At 41.8% G+C, this 22,368-nt stretch overlaps 1 protein-coding gene across 2 annotated transcripts in view; it reads right to left on the reverse strand.

Annotated features, from left to right (window-relative positions):
• Positions 1 to 2,507: 2,507 nt before the first annotated feature.
• The window catches only part of vwa5b1 (von Willebrand factor A domain containing 5B1), a 71,478-nt gene continuing 51,617 nt past the window's right edge, over positions 2,508 to 22,368 (reverse strand). For both annotated transcript variants that reach the window (XM_020504845.2, XM_031794521.1), the window contains 6 exons: positions 22,204 to 22,341; positions 21,861 to 21,983; positions 19,129 to 19,200; positions 18,733 to 18,796; positions 9,553 to 9,676; positions 2,508 to 4,982 (listed from right to left, as the gene is read on the reverse strand). In XM_020504845.2, coding sequence (XP_020360434.1) covers positions 4,215 to 4,982; positions 9,553 to 9,676; positions 18,733 to 18,796; positions 19,129 to 19,200; positions 21,861 to 21,983; positions 22,204 to 22,341 — 1,289 coding nt within the window. In that variant the 3' untranslated portion in view covers positions 2,508 to 4,214. The remainder of the gene's footprint in view (positions 4,983 to 9,552; positions 9,677 to 18,732; positions 18,797 to 19,128; positions 19,201 to 21,860; positions 21,984 to 22,203; positions 22,342 to 22,368) is intronic.

Here is a 22,368-nt window from a genome sequence, read left to right on the forward strand (position 1 = left end):
GATTCTCTGGTCTGATGAAACTAAGATTGAACTCTTTGGCCTGAATGCCAAGCGTCACATCTGGAAGAAAACTGGCACTATCCATACAGTGAAGCATGGTAGTGACAGCATCATGCCATGGGGATGTTTTTCAGGGACAGGGACTGGGAGACTAGTCAGAATCGAGGCAAAGATTCATGGAGCAAAGTACAGAGAGATCCTTGATGATAACCTGCTCCAGACGGCTCAGGACCTCAGACTGAGGCGAAGGTTCACCTTCCAACAGGACAACGACCCTAAGCACACAGCCAAGACAATGCAGGAGTGGCTTTGGGACAAGTCTCTGAATGTCCTTGAGTGGCCCACCCATAGCCCGGACTTGAACCGTGCAGCAATGCTCCCCATCCAACCTGACAGAGCTCGAGAGGATCTGCAGAGAAGAAGGGGAGAAACTCCCCAAATACAGGTGTGTTAAGCTTGTAGCATCATACCCAAGAAGACTTAATGCTGTAATCGCTGCCAAAGGTGCTTCAACAAAGTACTGAGTAAAGGGTCTGAATACTTATGTAAATGTGATATTTACGTTTGTATTTTTTTATAAATGTCTAAAAACCTGTTTTTGCTTTGTCATTATGAGGTATTGTGTGTAGATTGATGAAGGGAATCATTTTAGAATAAGGCTGTAACAACAATATGTGGAAAAAGTCAAGGGGTCTGAATACTTTCCAAAGTCACTGTAAGTGGTTTATTTTATTTAACCTTTATTTTATTAGGCAAGTCAGTTAAATTAAGAACAAATTCTTATTTACAATGGTTTGGCCGGGGTAGGGTTTGGCCTACCCCGGCCAAACCCTACCCTAACCTGGTCGACACTGGGCCAATTGTGCACCGACCTATGGGACTCCCAATCACGGCCGGTTGTGATACAGCCTGGAATCGAACCAGGGTCTGTAGTGACTTCTCTAGCACTGAGATGCAGTGCCTTAGACTGCTGCGCCACTCAGGTGGTGAATGGATCCTTTTCCAAACAGTATTCTTACTTAGGCTTATTCATTGGTAGGCCTGTACATAGAGATAGAACAACTGTCATATTATCGATGGGCCTATCAGTATCTTGACCACCGAGTTAGCACTAATTAGGGTGTAGATCTTAATTTGAGACAGTTTGCTACAGCAGTATAAAATAATCCTGCAGCAAAAGGAAATGTGAATTATTATGTGGATTATAATTCATGGACATTTTTGTAGGAGGTGATACATTTTCCACGGCACTCAGGAGGCAGAAGCCTTTTTAAACCTCAAACAAGTTTTAGATTTTTCCTGGTCATTGCTGCTCAATCGACTCAGAAACCTTGTTAAACAGCATACAGATGCTCCAATAGCCATGTTAAATATAGACTATGTTAATTTGTTCATGCAAAGAGACACAGCAAAACATGGGTTGGTCTGTTCTAACACCTCCCTTACACAGGTATTTTCTCTGAATATAGAAGCAGTAGCCTAGTAACAATATGAACATCAGAAGTCCTTATGCAGATCCTTTCTCTGACTAAGAAAGTAGGACAATTATTATGAGGGAAGCCTAAAGTGGCAATAAACTAACTGAAAACCAAACTGTCATTCAGTGCAGGGCCTCTAATCGCTGAAGCCACAGTCAGTTGCTTGCACAAAAACTCTCCAGCAGAGTTGAAGTGTTGCTGAGATTTGAGGGCACAGTCAAATCCCTTGTTGGGTACTGGCTTTGGAGGATTGCTCTTCAAAGCACTGTGTAGTGTGTACCATGTGCCCTGTGTAGTGTGTATCATGTGCACCATGTAGTGTGTACCATGTGCCCTGTGCAGTGTGTACCTTTTGTACCTCTCAATACTTCTATCGCACTCTCTCCATACCTCTCTCTCTCTCCATACCTCAATCTCTCTCACTCTCTTTCCCCTACCTCCATCTCTCTCTCACTCTATTTCTCTCCCCCCCACGCTTTCTCTCTATTCCCTACCTCCATCTCTCCTTCTCTCTCCTACCTCAATCTCTCCCTCTATCCCTACAACTCTCTCTCCCCGGTCCTCTCTTTCATACAGTATCTCTAACAGAGAGAGAGAAAAGTATGTGCTTCCAGGTCGTGGTGTTACTAGCATGGCTAGATCCCTGTTATCCTAATGGGCTATTTGCTTTCTCTGAGCCGTTGCTCCTTCCTACACTTGTTGTTAATGAGGCCCTCAGACAGAGTCAGGTATGGCTTACCACACCAATTTACCACACCAATGTCTGTAAAATAGAAAGTGTTTTCATTTCGTCAAGTTCAATGAGAGACCTTCTTAACTTCATGGTGTTTTGAAGTGTGGTGCATCATCTACTGGCTATGAATAGTACTGCCTATGGGTGCAATTCTGTTTAAATGCCAAGCATCATTAATTGAACATAAAACTGGACCTAAACCACTATTGCACCATGCAGGGTAACATCTGTTATATTGTTTGTGTAACGAACAGGACTAATAATTTTATCTTTGTCTTGATGTAAACTTGTACGGCTTCATGAGGGGAAATATTTTATTACATGCAGTTGCATAGTCATGCCACTGACATTTAGCAAACTGAGACTATGGAAGCTTTTAACAGCCTCAAAACAGTCAACAATCATATTTTCAAAACACACAGCAACAATCGAGTTGTACACAAGTAAAACCAGCCGCCACAATCACTATAAGTTTACACAGATCACAATTACAATATTTCTAAAGGTATGTTCCAAATGGCACCTGACTCTCTATAGTGCACTACTTCTGACCTGGGCCAAATGCAGCAGAACAGGTTGGCTGTGGGGGAATTGCTTTGCTCCCACTGTTGATACATATTATAACACACACATTGGTTTTCCATGCAGCAGGATGGATGAAATTTCAAAGCCTTAGGAAAATAATACTACCTGAGTAAAATCAACAACATTTTTGAGGAAATATGAGAGCAGAGTACAATGTCTTATAAAAGAGACAAATGAAAGGAAAGGACCAAGGAAGTAAAAGGAAAAAGGAAAGGTCAAAGGAAAGGAAAGGACAAAGGAAAGAAAAGGACAAAGGAAAGGAAAGGACAAAGGAAAGAAAAGGACAAAGGACAAAGGAAAGGAAATGACAAAGGAAAGGAAAGGACAAAGGAAAGGAAAGGACAAAGGAAAGAAAAGGACAAAGGAAAGGAAAGGACAAAGGAAAGGACAAAGGAAAGAAAATGACAAAGGAAAGGACAAAGGAAAGGAAAGGACAAAGAAAGGACAAAGGAAAGGAAATGACAAAGGAAATGAAAGGACAAAGGAAAGGAAATGACAAAGGAAAGGAAAGGACAAAGGAAAGGAAAGGACAAAGAAAAGGGCAAAGGAAAGGAAATGACAAAGGAAATGAAAGGACAAAGGAAAGGAAATGACAAAGGAAATGAAAGGACAAAGGAAAGGACAAAGGACAGAAAAACTCATTTCTTTCATCCAACTTGAAAGTTTCTATCACATTATTCAGAATACCTACAAAAGAAAACACGCTGAGCATTTTTTTATATGGAAACAATAACAACGGAGAAACATCTAAATACGTATTTCTGATAACCAATCTTTGTTTGTGTTTAATCATTGTTAGGCACTTATGGCTGATGAATACAAAATAATCAGCGATAAAAGGATGGTTTCTGATTCCTCCAAGAGGAATTGGCCATAGTTGGCAAGACACAAACAGATCTGGGACCAGGCAAATTTTCATATATCACAATATTGATTTTGAAATGATTGTGACGATCAAACACATTAGATGCAATATAAATAATTGTAAAAGTCTCATGGGAATTGTTTTGGCATATTCTCTCATCATTGGACATCAATATGATGGAAATATTAAACATAAATAAAACAATACATATATTTTCATAAACTTCAATTTTTTTGAATATGTACGTTTACTCTTACACTTCTGATTTCCTTCACCATGTGAATAGAATCATGTTTAATCAAACCCATAGCTGGTGAATGTATCCACCCAAAGGGAGACAACAAGCAAGTTTGTGCCTCTGGGAAGCTTCTGACAGGTTTAGAAGTTATCATAACAGAATCAATTCTACGACACAATGCTCACAATAGCTGCACTAACAAATTCCGCAATACTCAAAATGGCAAAAAATAAATAGTAAATAAAGCGTTAGTCAGTTAGCATAGCATGGTTGGATATGTCCGGATGGAGGACGGTGCATGCGATGCAATCAGCCTCAGACACTGTTGGGGTTGTAGCAGAGCATGTTGAGCTGCAGGTTCTCGTCCCAGTGTCTGAGGATGATAAAGAGCTGGTTGGCAGCAGACTTGACTGAGGCTAAGTCCTTTCCTTCAGGGATGGTCTGGGCACTGAGCCACATGCTAGCCTTAGCTGCTATCAGCTCCCACTCTATGAAGTAGCTGGCCGAGCTGTGCTCCAGCCAGGCCAGGGCTACAGCCGTGGCCCACACCATGCCCTCCGTATTCAGCCTCTTCCTGGACCCCGGGCCACCAGGAGGCGCTGCTGGGGGGGTTTCCACGCTCTCCGACTCCGAGTCCCTTCCGCTGTCTGTCTGGGAGTGAGGGGAGAGAGGGTGCTCGGCGTAGGTGGAGGAGGTAGGGGTGGAGGGGCCGCCTAGGAAGGAAGGAGAAGACCCAGGCCAACCCTCAGTCCGTGGACTCCTGGCCAGGTGAGAGGGGCTGTGCCCCCCTTGTCTGTGGCTGCTGACAACCAGGTCTCCAGGCTTGTGCTGGTGGTGGCCTGCCAGGCTGGTTTCTGTCTCCTTAGCTGAGCTCTCAAACGGAGATGGAGAGGTGGACCTGTGGCTGTTGTCTGCAGCGCTGCTGTTTGAGCGGCGGCTGGCTGAGTGGGAGACGTGGTGACCCAGACTGATCCGGTGGCTGGTGAAGGGAGATGTCCACTTCAGCTTGTCCATGGACACGTTGATGGCCTCACACAGAGCGATGTCCAGGCAGAACGCACCACATGCCAACTGTAAGGACACCTGTACCAGAGAGAGGTAGTTTAATACAAATTGTGAAATATATTTTCCTTTATTATGTTCCCCTAACCCTCACCTAATTGGAGTAAACTAATGGTAAACTAACAACACAAAGGCTTCTTCTCCAAGTTTATACATACTATATACATGTATTTTATAATAGGTATCTTTTGTTTGTTTTTAATCCCATCCTTCAGCTACTCTCAACCCCTCCCATCTATCTCTGAAGACCATCCCGTTTTTATATTTTTCAACTGTGCAGTGATGTTTCACAAAAGTTCTGAACCTTTCTATTATCATAGTTTCTACAGATTGTAAACTAAAGATAAAATGTTTTGCTAAAAGTATTATTATATTATTGATCGATTGACTATGACTTTTCAAATCACCCAGCAGTGCTTTTGGCAGAGTTAGCTCCAGGTAAATGTTGTAATTCTTCAGCCATTTCTGAACCTGCAACCAAAATCAAGCTACTGTACATATGGACAGTATCAAAACAAATGATCTAATGATTCTGTCTCTTCGTAGCAAAACCTGCAGAGCTAGGATGGTTCTATCCCCCATATACAGTACCTTGCAAAAGTATTCACCCCCCTTGGTGTTTTTCCTATTTTGTTTAATTACAACCTTAAATTGATTTTTATTTGGATTTCATGTATTGGACATACACAAAATAGTCCAAATTGGTGAAGTGAAATGAAGAAAAAAAATTATAATTAAAAACAGAAAAGTGGTGCGTGCATATGTATTCACCCCCTTTGGCTATGAAGCCCCTAAATAAGATCTGGTGCAGCCAATTACCTTCAGAAGTCACATAATTAGTTAAATAAAGTCTACCTGTGTGCAATCTAAGTGTCATATGATCTGAAACCTGTTTCAGTCTTCCAGAGTTTTGAGACTGAGACAGAGGTTCACCTTCCAGCAGGACAATGATGTGATCAGAAATACAGTGTAGAGATTCTTAATGTTGTAAATGACTATTGTAGCTGGAAACAGCTGATTTTTTACGGAATATCTACATAGGCATACAGAGGCCCATTATCAGCAACCATCACTCCTGTGTTCCAATGGAACGTTGTATTAGTTAATCCAAGTTTATAATTTTAAAAGGCTAATTGATCATTAGAAAACCCTTTTGCAATTATGTTAGCACAGCTGAAAACTGTGGTTCTGATTAAAGAAGCAATAAAACTGACCTTCTTTAGACTAGTTGAGTATCTGGAGCATCAGCATTTGTGTGTTCGATTTCAGGCTCAAAATGGCCAGAAACAAAGACATTTCTTCTGAATCTCGTCAGTCTATTCTTGTTCTTAGAAATGAAGGCTATTCCATGCGAGAAATTGCAAAGAAACTGAAGATCTCGTACAACGCTGTGTACTATTCCTATCACAGAACAGCGCAAACTGGCACTAACCAGAATAGAAAGAGGAGTGGGAGGCCCCGGTGCACAACTGAGCAAGAGGACAAGTACATTCAAGTGTCTAGATTGAGAAACACTCACAAGTCCTCAACTGGCCGCTTCATTAAATAGCACCGCAAAACACCAATAGTGAAGAAGCGACTCCGGGATGCTGGCCTTCTAGCCAGAGTTGCAAAGAAAAAGCCATATCCCAGACTGGCCAATAAAAATAAAAGATTAAGATAGGCAAAAGAACACAGACACTGGACAGAGGAACTCTGCCTTGAAGGCCAGCATCCCGAGTCACCTCTTCACTGTTGACATTGAGAGTGGTGTCTTAGGTACTAATTAATGAAGCTGCCAGTTGAGGACTAGAGTCAGAATAGAGGATTGCTAAGGATTGTTACCTAAAACCAGGATTGCCATTTCAAAAACATTTTTGGCAAGCAATTGTTATTTTGGCAAACAATTATTGGAATTCATCCTATATTGTCCTTAACATCATTACTCCATAGCAACAGATGTGAGACACACACACACTCACACACACACACACACACACACACACACACACACACACACACACACACACACACACACACACACACACACACACACACACACACACACAATCAATCAATATCAGATGTTCTATCCCTGAGCCCAGTTGAAGCTGTTTGAGAGGCATGCAAAATGTAGCAAGAATGGGGAGATTTGATTAACCAATGTCAAGTCCTAGCTGATGGATCTCAGATACACACACACATTGGTCCCCCATTGTGACCATTTCCCCAAGTATCTGTGCAGTTAGACCTTTGTATATTTTGTGCCATCAGGGCCACAATAATTTCCCCCCTCTGTGATTGTCTGAGTTGTGACCCCCTCCCCATCGGTTACTGCAGCTAGTGTTGCCAGCACTGCCACTACCTGGGTAGGTGCACTTCACCGGAATTCCCACCGGCTAGGTACACGGTCGTTAAGGTTCTCATTAGCAGCTCTGAAAAATTCCTTGTATATTATGCTCACCCATCCGGGCGCTTTGGCTTTGTAAGACCAACCTTGCCAGGCAGACTCAGAATCTTGAGGGGGCGGTGCTGCTGACCATGTTAATATTTCTGCCTTGGCTGCATATACTTGCAGTAGACCTATAAAACAGATAAGGACTTCCCCTTAGTGTATGGGTTGCTCGGGTGGGTGTCTAGGGTATAGGGTTGGGGACCGTTCCATCATGATGGGACAATAAATAAATTTGCAATTTCCTTTTTTACTCACTTAACTCTACACTTTTCCAAACACAAAAACATCCACCTCACCTTCCATCACATGCCCAAACACTGTGTCTATGTCCTGTGTTTTATCCCTACATGTTTATTCCTACCTCATTTCAGACTTTTGCAAACTTTTGCATTATTATCCTTTCTTCTAATGCTGTCTTTTATCTATTTATATATACTATAAATGGAAAGTTGAATACTAATTATTTTACAACATTCCCTATCTTGAACGGTATAGTATATTGTAGTTTATTTCTTTATCAGTTTGTTGTATTTTATTGTAAAAAAATAAATAAATACAATCCCTACCATGGTTAGTATTGGGTGTACCATTATTCGACTCTGGGAAATATTTAGAATAGCTTAGGAGTAGTCTTGGTGTCTTTGAACAGTTGGTTATCAATACACAGTTTATCGACTACAGAGCTACACGTTTCCCTTTTACTCTATTCACCTTGAAGAGTGAGTACAGAACTTTGCACCGTTCTGCAATTTCCTTTGGGAACTGCTCATTCATGCTTATTTTCATACCAGCGGTTATTTTATCTTTAATATTCTATCTTTAAAGAATGCAAATTTGTCAACATTTGGGTGCTCATTTCTCTGTCCCAAACAGTGTACACGTTTGAGTTTGTCACCTGGGATCGGTAGTGCTTACAGAAATAACTATTTCCCTACACCTTAACATCTTTGCCCTCATTTGCTTTGATACCAGTAAGTACCAGATTTTCTCTAATTGTTGCAGCTTTTTTGTCTTCAACTCCTTTATATCTTTACTGACTAGTTCAAGTATGCCCAGACGAGACGGCCTACAGGGAGGAGGTGAGGGACCTCGGAGTGTGGTGTCAGGAAAATAACCTCACACTCAATGTCAACAAAACAAAGGAGATGATCGTGGACTTCAGGAAACAGCAGAGGGAGCAGCCCCCCATCCACATCGACGAGACAGTAGTGGAGAGGGTGGAAAGTTTTAAGTTCCTCGGCGTACACATCACAGACAAACTGAAATGGTTCACCCACACAGACAGCGAGGTGAAGAAGGCACAGCAGCGCCTCTTCATCTCAGGAGGCTGAAGAAATTCAGCTTGTCACCAAAAACACTCACAACCTTTTACAGATGCACAATCGAGAGCATCCTGTCGGGCTGTATCACCGCCTGGTACAGTAACTGCTCTGCCCATAACCGTAAGGCTCTCCAGAGGGTAGTGAGGTCTGCACAACGCATCACTGGGGGCAAACTACCTGCCCTCCAGGACACCTACACCACCCGATGTCACAGGAAGGCCAAAAAGATCATCAAGGACAACAACTGTTAAACAGCCATCACTAACATTGAGTGGCTGCTGCCAGCATACTGTCTCAACTCTAGCCACTTTAATAATGGAAAAATTGATGTAATAAATGTATCACTAGCCACGTTAAACAATGCCACTTTATATAATGTTTATATACCCAACATTACTCATCTCATATGTTCATATGTATATACTGTACTCTATACCATCTACTGCATCTTGCCTATGCCGTTCGGCCATCACTCATTCATATATTTTTATGTACATATTCTTATTCATTGCTTTACACTTGTGTGTATAAGGTAGTTGTTGTGAAATTGTTAGGTTAGATTACTTGTTAGATATTACTGCATGGCCGGAACTAGAAGCACAAGCATTTCGCTACACTCGCATTAACATCTGCTAACCATGTGTATGTGACAAATTTTATTTTATTTGAGTTTATCATTTAACTTTTATATTTTCAAAAACATGCCCTTTTGTCAATGGTGAATGACAGTAAACATTCTTAAAATCTATGTAGAACATATGGGCAATTGGTTGTATTTAGATCCAGCGAACAGTCTTTTAACTAAAACGAATGGTGGACCTGTGCAGCAACGCACCAGAGGAATGTAGTCTTTGTTCTCGTTCTCACTCTCCCCCACAGAGTCGCTGGTTTTGCTGTGTGAGCGAAACATGAAGCCCCTGGCGGCCCGGGTTAGGAGTCTCGTCCGGTTGAGAGTCAGCCTGTAGAGTAGAGGAGAGGAATGCAACACCTCGAGTTCAACTTTACCTTTCATTCATTACCATTTGTGAGTACAAGTACATACATTGGAATTTCTCTGCGACGTAAAGGAGCATACACAGCCCTTATTATGGTCTTACCATGACCCTGCCATTTTCAGCACATACATATAGCTCAATAAAATAACAACTGAACTCAAACACCAAATGACTCTTCCGTTTGTTATTTCATGACAAAAAAAGACGCTCCAGGATAAGTGGTCAATGCAAATTTTAAGATCTTTCCTTCAATAGAACTCAATAGCATCCTAAAGAATATAATGGACCTCAAGGGCCCTGGCACACAGTGAAGTGGTTTTCATTTTGTTAATGGATGGGAAAAGGGCCATTTTTCCTCACACTGAGCGATGCATGAATGGTGCCTAGCGGACAAAAGCACCTGAGTGGTAATGTGTGCCTCAGAGATAAAGGTGATATCGGGGTGAGGTGAAGAAAGGAGATGTCTAAAGGATTCTGTTGAGCTGTGTTGTTATTAAAGTTCGACCTCCTCACAGAGTAATTATAGACCTCTCTCTAAATGTATTTTTTTATCCAAGATTTTTGAAAAAGTTGTTTTCAAGCAAATGGTGGCTTGTTGGGCTTGCACTCGCTTCACAGCACAGAAACTGATTTATTGAAAGTCAGTAATGACCTTCTGTTGGCTGCTGATGCCGGTGAAAGCTATATTCTAGTTATTTTGGATCTCAGTGCCGCGTTTGATACTATTGATCATACTGTAACATTCTTGTTGACCAGCTGGAGAGGTGGGTGGGAATCTCCAGTGTTGCCCTCGACTGGTTCAGGTCATAGAGTCGTTTCTCGGTGAGCATGGGTGGTTCAGTATTGTACCCAGCACCTATTCACTGTGATGTTAGCAGCCCTTACTGCTGCTCGATCATCCTATTTTTCCAACTTAATTGAGGAAAATAGGAACAATCCTAAATGTATTTCTGATACTGTCGCAAAGCTAACTAAAAAGCAGCATTCCCCAAGTGAGGATGGCTTTCACTTCAGCAGTAATAAATTCATGAACTTCTTTGAGGAAAAGATCATAACTATTAGAAAGCAAATTACGGATGCCTCTTTAAATCTGCGTATTCCTTCAAAAATGTTAGAAAAGGCTGTTGTGTGGCAACTCACGGCCTTCCTGAAGACAAACAATGTATACGAAATGCTTCAGTCTGGTTTTAGACCACATCATAGCACTGAGACTGCACTTGTGAAGGTGGTAAATTACCTTTTAATGGCAGACCGAGGCTCTGCATCTGTCCTCGTGCTCCTAGACCTTAGTGCTGCTTTTGATACCATCGATCACCACATTCTTTTGGAGAGATTGGAAACCCAAATTGGTCTACAAGGACAAGTTCTGGCCTGGTTTAGATCTTATCCGTCGGAATTATATCAGTTTGTCTCTGTGAATGGTTTTTCCTCTGACAAATCAACTGTTAATTTTGGTATTCCTCAAGGTTCCGTTTTAGGACCACTATTGTTTTCACTATATATTTTACCTCTTGGGGATGTCATTCGAAAACATAATGTTAACTTGCACTGCTATGTGGATGACACACAGCTCTACATTTCAATGAAACATGGTGAAGCCCCAAAATTGCCCTCGCTAGAAGCCTGTGTTTCAGACATAAGGAAGTGGATGGCTGTAAACTTTCTACTTTTAAACTCGGACAAAACAGAGATGCTTGTTCTAGGTCCCAAGAAACAAAGAGATCTTCTGTTGAATCTGACAATTCATCTTAATGGTTGTACAGTCGTCTCAAATAAAACTGTGAAGGACCTTGCCGTTACTCTGGACCCGGATTTCTCTTTTGACGAACATATCAAGACTGTTTCAAGGACAGCTTTTTTCCATCTACGTAACATTGCAAAAATCAGAAACTTTCTGTCCAAAAATGATGCAGAAAAATTTATCCATGCTTCTGTTACTTCTAAGTTAGACTACTGCAATGCTCTACTTTCCGGCTACCTGGATAAACCACTAAATAAACTTCAGTTAGTGCTAAATACGGCTGCTAGAATCCTGACTAGAACCAAAATATTTGATCATATTACTCCAGTGCTAGCCTCCCTACACTGGCTTCCTGTCAAGGCAAGGGCTGATTTCAAGGTTGTACTGCTAACCTACAAAGCATTACATGGGCTTGCTCCTCCCTATCTCTCTGATTTGGTCCTGCCGTACATACAGTACCTACACGTACGCTACGGTCACAAGACTCCTAATTATCCCTAGAATTTCTAAGCAAACAGCTGGAGGCAGGGCTTTCTCCTACAGTGCCTTGCGAAAGTATTCGGCCCCCTTGAGCTTTGCGACCTTTTGCCACATTTCAGGCTTCAAACATAAAGATATAAAACTGTATTTTTTTGTGAAGAATCAATAACAATTGGGACACAATCATGAAGTGGAACGACATTTATTGGATATTTCAAACTTTTTTAACAAATCAAAAACTGAAAAATTGGGCGTGCAAAATTATTCAGCCCCCTTAAGTTAATACTTTGTAGTGCCACCTTTTGCTGCGATTACAGCTGTAAGTCGCTTGGGGTATGTCTCTATCAGTTTTGCACATCGAGAGACTGACATTTTTTCCCATTCCTCCTTGCAAAACAGCTCGAGCTCAGTGAGGTTGGATGGAGAGCATTTGTGAACAGCAGTTTTCAGTTCTTTCCACAGATTCTCGATTGGATTCAGGTCTGGACTTTGACTTGGCCATTCTAACACCTGGATATGTTTATTTTTGAACCATTCCATTGTAGATTTTGCTTTATGTTTTGGATCATTGTCTTGTTGGAAGACAAATCTCTGTCCCAGTCTCAGGTCTTTTGCAGACTCCATCAGGTTTTCTTCCAGAATGGTCCTGTATTTGGCTCCATCCATCTTCCCATCAATTTTAACCATCTTCCCTGTCCCTGCTGAAGAAAAGCAGGCCCAAACCATGATGCTGCCACCACCATGTTTGACAGTGGGGATGGTGTGTTCAGGGTGATGAGCTGTGTTGCTTTTACGCCAAACATAACGTTTTGCATTGTTGCCAAAAAGTTCAATTTTGGTTTCATCTGACCAGAGCACCTTCTTCCACATGTTTGGTGTGTCTCCCAGGTGGCTTGTGGCAAACTTTAAACAACACTTTTTATGGATATCTTTAAGAAATGGCTTTCTTCTTGCCACTCTACCATAAAGGCCAGATTTGTGCAATATACGACTGATTGTTGTCCTATGGACAGAGTCTCCCACCTCAGCTGTAGATCTCTGCAGTTCATCCAGAGTGATCATGGGCCTCTTGGCTGCATCTCTGATCAGTCTTCTCCTTGTATGAGCTGAAAGTTTAGAGGGACGGCCAGGTCTTGGTAGATTTGCAGTGGTCTGATACTCCTTCCATTTCAATATTATCGCTTGCACAGTGCTCCTTGGGATGTTTAAAGCTTGGGAAATCTTTTTGTATCCAAATACGGCTTTAAACTTCTTCACAACAGTATCTCGGACCTGCCTGGTGTGTTCCTTGTTCTTCATGATGCTCTCTGCGCTTTTAACGGACCTCTGAGACTATCACAGTGCAGGTGCATTTATACGGAGACTTGATTACACACAGGTGGATTGTATTTATCATCATTAGTCATTTAGGTCAACATTGGATCATTCAGAGATCCTCACTGAACTTCTGGAGAGAGTTTGCTGCACTGAAAGTAAAGGGGCTGAATAATTTTGCACGCCCAATTTTTCAGTTATTGATTTGTTAAAAAAGTTTGAAATATCCAATAAATGTCGTTCCACTTCATGATTGTGTCCCACTTGTTGTTGATTCTTCACAAAAAAATCTTTATCTTTAATCTCTTATCTTTATGTTTGAAGCCTGAAATGTGGCAAAAGGTCGCAAAGTTCAAGGGGGCCGAATACTTTCGCAAGGCACTGTATACTGTAGAGCTCCATTTTAATGGAATGGTCTGCCTACCCATGTGAGAGACGCAAACTCGGTTTTTAAGTCTTTATTGAAGACTCATCTCTTCAGTGGGTAATATGATTGAGTGTAGTCTGGCCCAGGAGTGTGAAAGTGAACGGAAAGGCCCTGGAGCAACGAACCGCCCTTGCTGTCTCTGCCTGGCCGGTTCCCCTCTTTCCACTGGGATTCTCTGCCTCTAACCCTATTACAGGGGCTGAGTCACTGGCTTACTGGTGCTCTTTCATGCCGTCCCTGGGAGGGGTGCGTCACTTGAGTGGGTTGAGTCACTGATCTGATCTTCCTGTCTGGGTTGCCCCCCCCCCCCCCCTTGGGTTGTGCCGTGGCGGAGATCTTTGTGGGCTATACTCGGCCTTGTCTCAGGATGGTAAGTTGGTGGTTGAAGATATCCCTCTAGTGGTGTGGGGGCTGTGCTTTGGCAAAGTGGGTGAGGTTATATCCTTCCTGTTTGGCCCTGTCCGGGGGAATCATCGGATGGGGCCACAGTGTCTCCTGACCCCTCCTGTCTCAGCCTCCAGTATTTATGCTGCAGTAGTATATGTGTCGGGGGGCTAGGGTCAGTTTGTTATATCTGGAGTACTTCTCCTGTCTTATCCGGCGTCCTGTGTGAATTTAAATATGCTCTCTCTAATTCTCTCTTTCTTTCTCTCTCTCGGAGGACCTGAGCTCTAGGACCATGCCTCAGGACTATCTGGCATTATGACTCCTTGCTGTCCCCAGTCCACCTGGCCGTGCTGCTGCTCCAGTTTCAACTGTTCTGCCTGCGGCTATGGAATCCTGACCTGTTCACCGGACGTGCTACCTGTCCCAGACCTATTATCATCTTGGCCATGTTCTGTTATAATCTCCACCCAGCACAGCCAGAAGAGGACTGACTGGCCACCCCTCATAGCCTGGTTCCTCTCTAGGTTTCTTCCTAGGTTGTGGCCTTTCTAGGGAGTTTTTCCTAGCCAATGTGCTTCAACACCTGCATTGCTTGCTGTTTGGGGTTTTAGGCTGGGTTTCTGTACAGCACTTTGTGATATCAGCTGATGTACGAAGGGCTATATAAATAAATTTGATTTGATTTTGATTTGATGTCCCTCAGGGGTCAATTCTGGGCCACATCCTTTTTTCCCCTGTACATGCTTCCCCTTGGTGACATCATCCGCAATCATTGTGGCGCAAATCCAATGCAAGTCAATGGTACCTATATTAAGCATTTTCGTGCTTCATCTAAGAGTATTTAAAATTGATGTGTAGCTCAACAGTCACTTTTTGAGATTTAGATGTTTTAATAGCTGTTCTAACTTTATTCCTGCTGTGGAGATTGCATCACAAAACCCTCTGTTATGGCTCTGTACTCCAGCACTTTGAACAATGACTATGAGGTTAAAGTGCAGATTGTCCGATTTAATTTGAGGGTATTTCATTCATAACGGGTGCATAATCCCCCCATTTTAGGGGTCCAAAAGTATTGGAACAAATTCACTTATGTGTATTAAAGAAGTCAAAAGTTTAGTATTTGGTCCCATATTCCTAGCATCATCAAGCTGTGACTGTTGGATCAATAAAATAAAAAAAAATGTAGTTGTGTTTCAGATTATTTTGTGCCCAGTAGAAATTAATGATAAATAATGTATTGTATTTTGGAGTCACTTTTACAGTAAATAAGATTAGAATATGTTTCTAAACATTTCTATATTAATGTGGATGCTACCATGATTACAGATAATTCTGAATGAATCGAGTGAGAAAGTTACATCTCACCACAATAACAGGGCAGGTTAGGGAGGTATTTGTGCATCTGTAACATTCTTCATTATTCACGATTCATTCAGGATTATCTGTAATCATAGTAGCATTCACATTAATGTAGAAGTATTTAGAAACATATTATATTGCTATTTACAATGAAAGTGACGCCAAAATGATACAATACATTTTCTACCATTCATTTCGGTCACAAAATAATCTGAAACACAACCAAAACAAACATAAAATGCATCCAACAAGTTTGTAGAGTCACAAGATAGATGTAACCATTGTGTGCTAGGAATATTGGACCAAATACTTGTCATGCCCTGACCATAGAGAACCATTGTATAGTAGGTCAGGGCGTGACTAGGGGGAGATTTAGTATATGTATGTCTATCTTGTATTCTAGTTTATTATTTCTATGTGGGTATTCTAGTATTGGGTATTCATATTTCTAGGTTGGTGTGCTTGATATGGTTCCCAATTAGAGGCAGCTGGTTGTCGTTGTCTCTAATTGGGGATCATATTTAAGACATTTTTTCCACCTGTGTTTTATGGGATATTGTTTTGAGTTAGTGCAAGTAGCACCGCTGTAGTCACGGTTTGTTGTTAATTTCGGTCGTTAAAACTCATTTTTGAAAATCTCCACAAATTTCTTGTAAACAAACTATAGTTTTGGCAAGTCGGTTAGGACATCTACTTTGTGCATGACAAGTAATTTTTCCAACAATTGTTTACAGACAGATTATTTCACAAGTTTACATACACTAAGTTGACTGCCTTTAAACAGCTTGGAAAATTCCAGAAATTGATGTCATGGCTTTAGAAGCTTCTGATAGGCTAATTTACATCATTTGAGTCTATTGGGGTGTAACTGTGGATGTATTTCAAGGCATACCTTCAAACTCAGTGCCTCATTGCTTGACATCATGGGAAAATCTAAAGAAATCAGCAAATACTTCAGAAAGTATTGGTTCAGGTTCCTCCTTGGGAGCAATTTCCAAATGGGAAATTTCCCAATTCATCTGCACAAATAATAGTACGCTAGTATAAACACCGTGGGACCACGCAGCCGTCATACTGCGTGTTCTGTCTCCTAGAGATGAACGTACTTTGGTGCGAAAAGGGCAAATCAATCCCAGAACAACAGCAAAGGACCTTGTGAAGATGCTGGAGGAAACAGGTACAAAATAATCTATATCCACAGTAAAACGAGTCCTATATCGACATAACCTGAAAGGCCGCTCAGCAAGGAAGAAGTCACTGCTCCAAAACCGCCATAAAAAAGCCAGACTACAGTTTGCAACTGCACATGGGGAGAAAGATCATACTTTTTGGAGAAATGTCCTCTGGTCTGATGAAATGTCTATCTGGTCTGATAGAACTGTTTGGCCATAATGACCATCGTTATGTTTGGAGGAAAAAGGGGTAGGCTTGCAAGCTAAAGAACACCTTCCCAACCGTGAAGCACAGGGTGGCAGCATCATGTTGTGGGGGTGCTTTGCTGCAGGAGGGACTGGTGCACATTCTTAAAATAATAAAGTGGTGACCCTAACTGACCTTAAACAGGGAATTTTTACTAGGATTAAATGTCAGGCATTGTGAAAAACTGAGTTTAAATGTATTTGTCTAAGGTGTATGTAAACTTTCGACTTCAACTGTATGTACAAAAAGTGCTGTAATGTCGAAACGGTTCACCCGATATGGTTGAAAATACCTTCAAATTAAAACTGACAGTCTGCACTTTAACCTCATAGTCATTGTATCATTTCAAATCCAAAGTGCTGGAGTACAGAGCCAAAACAACCAAAGATGTGTCACTGTCCCAATAATGTTGGAGGTCACTGTATAGTGGGGCGGCAGGGTAGCCTAGTGGTTAGAGCGTTGGACTAGTAACCGGACGGTTGCAAGTTCAAACCCCCGAGCTGACAAGGTACAAATCTGTCGTTCTGCCTCTGAACAGGCAGTTAACCCACTGTTCCTAGGCCGTCATTGAAAATAAGAATTTGTTCTTAACTGACTTGCCTGGTAAAATAAAATGTAAAAAATAGCAACAGGAAGGGAAAATAAGATCTTGTAGGTCCCTAAGTAGCAGAGGTGTGAACTCGAGTCAGAAATATGATGACTTGCAACTCGACTTTGGCACCAGTGACTTGACTTGAACTTCAGCCTTTCGACTCGACCTGACTTGATACACCCGCCCCCCAAAAAAGCGTGCAGCTCTTCATTTAAAGGATTACAGTTTGAATCGGCATCAGCCAATCAAATTGTGCCAGCTGAGAATCAGTTGTGCATGGCAGTGCAGAGGAACATTGGTGGGTGAATTCAGATGGAGCCCTTGGAAAGATGATACCCAAAATTATTATTTTTGGTTATAAAGACGACGCTGTATCAACAAAAAACAGATTGCAACTTGCAAAACATGCGGGAAGAAAATTACAGACGGAGGTGCAACAATTTCCCACTTTGTTCGTCATTTGAAGCTGCACAAAGAACGGTATGTCGTGGCTAATATAGCCGACAGCTATATAATTTATAACTTTACTAGTGTAGCATGTAGGCAACGTAACGTTAAATCAAAGTGCCTCCACACAGTCAGTCAGTGCGGGAACGTGCACCCAAGATTGAGCTACAATTGGCTTGGCAGTTGGTAGCCTAAATCCTGCCTGATGTTACTGCTGTTCCTAAAACCATTGACATACGTTAGCCTACTGTAAACACACATAGAGTGTGTGTGTGTGTTAAGGTTGGGAGATTGTGTACAAGCCTACATCGCCCGATTGAGCCCCCATAGCGATCCTCGATAGTCGATCACTATTAGGGGGGAATATAATGTTTATTTGGAAAGTAATAAATATATAGATATCTTTAAAAGCATTCATTATTTGCGTAAATGTAATATACTAACTATTACTCTTGTTAAAATATGAAATACTATTACATTTGGTGAAGAGCAGATTATGACTTATTTAGGACTCGAAACTCAAAGTTTAGGACTTGAGACTTGACTTGATACTTGGTCTTGACTTGATACTTGACTCAGACTTGCCTGTCTTGACTTCGGACTTGACTTGGGACTTGAGTGCGAAGACTTGAGACTTACTTAGGACTTGTAAAACAATGACTTGGTCCCACCTCTGCTAAGTAGCATCACATCATGCAAACAATCATTATAACTGCAAAAGTGTATTGTGCATGCCGATTACACAAAACAATGTAACTCAGTGAATTATCAGCTGGCCATGAAACAGCACTAGCGGTACAGTTAGTATGTTATTGTCCCTGACAGTCTCCAGCCTGGCCCTCTCCATCACCCACTTGGCTGAGAAGAGGCTCTCCACCGACTTCTGGTCTGAGGTCACCGACGGGCTCCTCTGAGAGGCTGAGACAGAGAGAGAGAGAGAGAGAGAGAGAGAGAGAGAGAGAGAGAGAGACGGGTCACGCTAGTTTTCCATTTAGCTATTTTCTCTCTCCCCTGAGCTCAAGACTCCACTCCACACAACACCGCCACAGAGATCACAGATAAAAGACACCTATAGAGGCCTGGCAGCCACAACAGAGGACACACACAATCTAGCAGCTGTATGTATGTGTGTGTGTTGATGACATCTTATCAATGTAGACCATAAGAAAACAAATGCGCTTTTTTCAGTTGCTCGATTTGGAAGCCAGTCATTTAACCTTGAAAGCAAAACAGGACAGATAAAAACTCACCATCTGTAAAGCTGCATCTTTCCCAGGTAGAGGATGAGGGGGTGCTACATGGAGAGGCCCCATCTTCCAAACCTGAAACCCACCAAAAAGATAGGTCAATGCCATTTGAAAAGTATCACTCTGGACAACATGAACAGTATACTATATGTGTAAAACATTAAAAGCATCTGGATATTGTGGTGGCAAATCGGTTCAAATATGACAACCAAGAACTTTGTGAAAATCAATATAGACTTTTAATACACCCGCATCATAAGCCGGAGAGCCCCGCGGGACCCACACCTTTTCCAGCGCCCTGGCTCTCCCTTTTATATCCATGCATACATCATCAGTTCATCCCCCAATGCAAATACAGTTACATTCCAATCCGTGCGTCTTGTTTGTTCAGACCAGTAACGCCCACATCTGCTTTCGGCAGATGACAAGACCCTTGCTGTTCCTGCACTTAGCTAAATGCATTCTTTTGTTTGTGTATTATCTAGGATCAGCAGACTATGTGTCTCCTCAGTTTCTAGCATGTCCAGCTATACTAAAAATAGTGTACATTCCTCTATTTTACAGCCCTATGCTTTGGCTCTGTAATTAACTCCATGTGTCCCTCTGCATGTGTCTTTCATCTCCTCCAGCTTCAGTGTCCAGCTGCCCTGTGATTGATGTCTGTAATCCATCAATTGGCCATTTGGCTGACCCCCTCCTTTTTCTATCCCTTTGATCCTTGTATGCCCAGGTGGTCTAGGAGTGTTCCCCAGCTATCCCATACCCCCACGGCCTCCATCCGCTTCCTGCCCCACACAACAGACAATGCACTTTACCAGGACAGGAAATTAACCCATATGTGTACCTTTCTCTTGTGTTACCAAATCATGTATATAATCTCTCCCACATAACCAATTTCTCCCACAATATTAAAACCTGTCAGATCTGTCTGTTTGGTAGGCAGATGACCTCTTCAAACTATCACTTGTTAAAATGGCGACGGAGAAAAAGGCAGACGTTTTACCCGTCCCCAACCGATTGTGTTTTTTTGTGTTTTTTGTAACTTATTTTGTACATAATGTTGCCGCTACCGTCTCTTATGACTGAAAATAACTTCTGGACATCAGGATTGCGATTACTCACCACGGACTGGCAGAATCCTTTTTTTTCCTTTACAGCTAGTGCACGATATCTAAGGAAGTCTCGAGCTATTGCTTGCCTGAGGTAGAGTATCTCATGATAAACTGTAGACCACACGATCTACCTAGAGAGTTTTAATCTGTATTTTTTGTAGCTGTTTACATACCACCACAGTCAGAGGTTGGCACTAAGACAGCATTGAATGAGCTGTATTCCGCCATAAGCAAACAAGAAAACGCTCACCCAGAGGCGGTGCTCCTAGTAGCCGGGGACTTTAATGCAGGGAAACTTAAATCCATTTACAGAATTTCTATCAGCATGTCAAATGTGCAACCAGAGGAAAACAACTCTGGACAACCTTTACTCTACACACAGAGACACATACAAAGCTCTCCGTCGTCCTCCATTAGGCAAATCTGACCATAATTCTATCCTCCTGATTCCTGCTCACAAGCAAAAATTGATCTAGTGACTAGATCAATAAAAAAGTGGTCAGATGAAGTAGATGCTAAGCTACAGGACTGTTTTGCTATCACAGACTTGAATATGTTCCGGGATTCCTCCAATGGCATTGAGGAGTACACCACCTCAGTCATTGTAGCTCCCTTCAGTAACCACGAGCACAACCGTTCCTTGATTTTAACTGGCGGCTTTATTCTGTAGTTTTAGTCAGAATTATCACCTTCCGTGAGAACTATAAAGTAAATGAAAAATACAGTTAAGCACACTCTTACAACCTTATCTTACGAGTGACTTATTAGCTTGGTATAACTCTGAAGTGCTTACATACATAAACAGTTTATCCGGCGTTATAACGGGTTCAGATTAAACACATGAATAAAGGAAAAAATACCTTATTGGCTGCTTATTACAGAAGGGAGGAAATCAAACTTCACACTTATTATTCCTGGCATGAATTCACACTTCATCCTAACATAAACTCTTCAACCTTTATGAACTACACCCGATGACATGAAAACTTAGCTAACGCAGCGCAGGATTGCCTCCAAAAGTGTGTTGCTACAATAAGGATCCCCGTTACAACAGTATTAGCTACGTAGTTCCGCTTGTATTATTATTTCCCCCGCACAGCGGACACGTAAACAATTCAAACAAAAAAACAACGACATAACCTGTAAGTCTAACTGTCAGTTACAGTCATTGACTTCATCAATAACTGCATCTACCCCCAAGCCATAAGACTCCTGAACACCTAATCAAATGGCTACCCAGACTATTTGCATTGCCCCCCCCCCTCCTTTACACCGCTGCTACTCTCTGTTGTTGTCATCTATGCATAGTCACTTCAATAACTCTACCTACATGTGTAATATTACCTCAACTAACCGGTGTCCTGCACATTGACTCTGTACCGGTACCCCCCTGTATATAGTCTCGCTATTGTTATTTTACTGCTGCTCTTTAATTACTTGTTACTTTTATTTTTTATCCCTATTTTTTTAAACTACATTGTTGGTTAGGGGCTCGTAAGGTCTTCTCCTGTTGTATTTGGCGCATACGACGAATGAAATTTGATTTGAGTTGTCACACATTTTCAAACATTCTTCCTCTCACATACAAATGTTGATTAGTATGTAGTATAGTGAAGATCTTACTGGTGGGCAGGTGTCCGACCTCAGACTCCTCTGACATGCAGCCAGACTGGGAGCGTCCCAGTCCGATGGAGTAACCCCGGTTCTTCCTGTTCCCAGAGTGAGAGCCCTTTTTCCGACCTTTACCTGAAACACCCAAAAGCAGCTTTCAACACAGACATCATTGATTTCCTAACCAACAGTGCTATTATGGAATAGAACTCTACCCTTTTGTGCTATTAAGGACAAAGTTACGTTATCTTTAATAAAGGTCAGAAGAAGTGTCATGACAATGGGTCAAAAAATATATAAAAACTCAGTGCCATACAATGTGCATCTATGCATACCATGAACAGGAGTGTCTCACCTGGGTTGACATAGTCGATATAGGTCTGTAGATATTCATTAGTGTCCAGATCAACGGGCACAAAGGCAGTGTATTTGCTGAGAATGTTACAGGCCTTGCTGGTGTGAATGGCATATAAACGGTATCTTCTGCCAGAACCTGAGAAATCACATGTTGTTGTCACTT

Source organism: Oncorhynchus kisutch, linkage group LG17 (assembly GCF_002021735.2).
Source record: "Oncorhynchus kisutch isolate 150728-3 linkage group LG17, Okis_V2, whole genome shotgun sequence".
NCBI classification, from domain to species: domain Eukaryota; kingdom Metazoa; phylum Chordata; class Actinopteri; order Salmoniformes; family Salmonidae; genus Oncorhynchus; species Oncorhynchus kisutch.